At 53.5% G+C, this 3,009-nt stretch overlaps 1 protein-coding gene across 1 annotated transcript in view; it reads right to left on the reverse strand.

Moving 5' to 3' along the window:
* The window catches only part of TTLL8 (tubulin tyrosine ligase like 8), a 28,831-nt gene that overhangs the window by 9,351 nt on the left and 16,471 nt on the right, over positions 1–3,009 (reverse strand). The window contains exon 9 of the mRNA XM_017504976.2: positions 1,411–1,559. Coding sequence (XP_017360465.1) covers positions 1,411–1,559 — 149 coding nt within the window. The remainder of the gene's footprint in view (positions 1–1,410; positions 1,560–3,009) is intronic.

The following is a 3,009-nucleotide window of genomic DNA, read 5'->3' on the forward strand; positions in this document are numbered from 1 at the left end:
TGGCCCACATGGTGAAACCCATCCTCTACTAAAAAAAAAAAAATTAACTGGGTATGGCGGTACACACCTACAGTCCCAGTTACTTAGGAGGCTGAGGTGGGAGGATCACTTGAGCCTGGTGAGGTTGAGGCTGCAGTGAGCCATGATCGCACCACTGCACTCCAGCCTGGGCTACAGGGTAAGGCCCTGTCTCAAAAAAGTTTAAAAATTAATAATAGTAAAAAATCACACAAAAATGAACCACTTGAGAATAAAAAAAAGAAAACTCTTCAAAATAACTCGAGGCAGACAAAACCCAGCTAAAAGTAACGTCTATTTAGATACAAAGGAAAATGAGAACATTATGTAACATAAACAAGATGATGCAGCTTAAGCTACATTCAGAGGAAATTTCATAGCCTTAAAGCTTTTATTATTGCATAAGAAATGAAAATAAGTGAACTTAGCATCTAAGAGATAAGGGGGGGAATCTCTCAGGAAAATTGAAAAATGCAACCAGATGTTGGTTCTTTGGAAACAGGAATAAGAATAGACCACCAGGAAGTCCTGTTTTGTTTTTTTTTAATAGGACACACGGTACTCACCAGTGGGAATAGAAAAGAGAACATAGTCACAGCTACTTTCAAGAAGATGTAGAAAACCACAAAGTGTAAAGGTATTAAGAATCTACCTCCTAGAGTCTGGTATTTACAGGTGAGTTTTATAATAAATTCAAGGACTAGGAATTCCATTGTTAATTGGGATGAAAGTCCTTCATCCATTTTAGAGGCTAGCATACTCGTGATACCAAGAGCGCAATCATGGCAATATTAAAACCAAAACCAAAGGGGTGTAGGGGCTCATGCCTGTCATCCCAGCACTTTGAGAGGCCGAGGCAGGTGAATCACTTGAGGTCAGGAGTTCGAGACCAGCCTGGCCAACATGGTGAAACTTCATATCTACTAAAAATACAAAAAAATTAGCTGGGTGTGGTGAGCGCCTGTAGTTCCAGCTACTCGGGAGGCTGAGGCAGGATAATTGTTTGAACCTGAGAGGTGGAGGTTGCAGTGAGGTGACATTGCGCCACTGCACTCCAACCTGGGCAACAAAAGTGAAACTCCATCTTGAATAAAAAAATAATAATACAAAGAAAACCACAGACCAGTTTGTGAATACAAAGGAGGGAACCTAATTCGTCCACCAGAACCCAGCCTTGTGAATTGAACACAAGCTGTGAAGACGCCTCTTCGTCCAAGACTGCTCCAGTGCCCGTGAGCCCGAGCCCCATGCTGCCTTGGCATTCTGCCCCCACACTTCCTTCCCTGTGGTGTGTGGGCCTGAGACTGTCCCTGGCTCATGGCAGTTGGCATCAAGTGTGGCCATCAGTAGCTGCGAATGCGGTCCAGGTGGCACCCACACCAGTGAACTCACCTCGGCCCCGGGACTTGGCAGCAGGCTTTATAATCCAGATGATCCGCAGCCCGTCGATGTTCGTCTGAGGGTTCACGGATGTGATTTTATTCAGCAGAGCCTGGCACTGTGGAAAGTAACTTCTTGAATTGGAGATGAAAGCGTCACCACTACAAAGCAAGATCCGAAAAGTGCATGAGACTCCGAGTCTGGGGCCCACCTCGCCCACCAAGCAGGCTCCACTCTGGGGTGGTCTGGGGCTGACCTGGCAGGAAAGGGCTGGGGGTCACCAAGGAGGTTCTGCCAATAGGACAGACACCTGGAAACTCAACCCGTGAGGCCACACCAGGCAAGGGCCTTGTGAAGGGCCATGTGGGGACCCCAGTGTGTGGGTCTGAACTGGCCATGGGCCCCAAGCAGCACCCTGCCTGGGTGGAAATGGTGGGAGGCAGGTGAGGGAGACACAACCATGTCCGGGTTCCACCTGTGTTTGGTGGTGCCTGTGCCCATCCCCCGGTAGGAAAGTGGTCGGCCCGCGCAGGCCTCCTGTGTCCCCGCCAGCTGCCAGCGCCACGTCCTACAAGCTCAACGTCAGTCTCACTGGAGACCCCGCTGGTGGCTTTGCAGTCATGGGCTAGACTCCAGAAGTCATAACTACAGGGAAAAAGGAGGGGGTAAGGAGAGCTATTTGATCAGGTTTAGAGTTTGGGGGTGCACTCCTACTGCCTGGATGGTGGAGGTGAAGCCGTGCAGTGCCAGCAGCCACCCCAGGGCCCGTTGGACCCATTGGACCCGTTGGACCCGTCCTGCATGGGCAGACTCAGGGCTGCAAAGAAGGCCCTGTGTGGAGCCCCCTGACATCCTGACGAGGTGGCTGGGGCACAGGAGCGGGGCCAGTGGGGCCAGCGGGGCTCCAAGGACACCAGCCCTGACTCTCCTGGCCAGCCTGAGCTGGGGTGGGGCTCCATTCACACCTGCTGGGGCGGCTTCAAGGGAGAAGTGAGGCTGGGGTGTCCCTGACAACATGGGAAAGGCCCCGCCCTGTGGAACTGTGTGACAGGCCCCTCCCAGGAAGGACTGAGGGTGACCTCAGGTGGGCAGCACCTCCTGGCCCTCACCAGCTGACACGCCTCCTCCCTGGTGAGCGATGTGCACTCCTGGCCCCAGGATGGGAACAGGACCCTCCACTGCAGTGAGGACGTGAAGCAAACCAGGTGCAGCCAGCCCCCTGACCCCGCGGCCCTGAAGCAGCCCCATCCCTGCTGCGCGGGCCGGCCCAAAACGATCGCGTGTAAATAGTGTGGATCACCATGGACGTCCACCATGCTGGTCACAGCCAACGCCATCCAGGGGACCAGCAAGCTTCCAGTACCCCAGGGCTGCAGTGACTTGCTCAGGAGGAAGACAAGCTGTGGCCATCCCATGGGAAGGAATCCTTCACGGCGTCCCCAGGACAGCCCAGCCCCCAGCCAGGGACACCCTCACACTGGGAGGTGGGATTTGAGCAGGACCAACCTCCCCGCAGGTGCATGCACTGTGGTGTTGGCCCTGCTTTGCAGGGAGAAGGCTGAGAGCAGTGAGGGTTAGAGCTGCTCATGAGCCCAGCAGAGCGCCACGCAG

This window comes from Cebus imitator, unplaced genomic scaffold (genome assembly GCF_001604975.1).
Source record: "Cebus imitator isolate Cc_AM_T3 unplaced genomic scaffold, Cebus_imitator-1.0 Scaffold329, whole genome shotgun sequence".
Lineage (NCBI taxonomy): Eukaryota > Metazoa > Chordata > Mammalia > Primates > Cebidae > Cebus > Cebus imitator.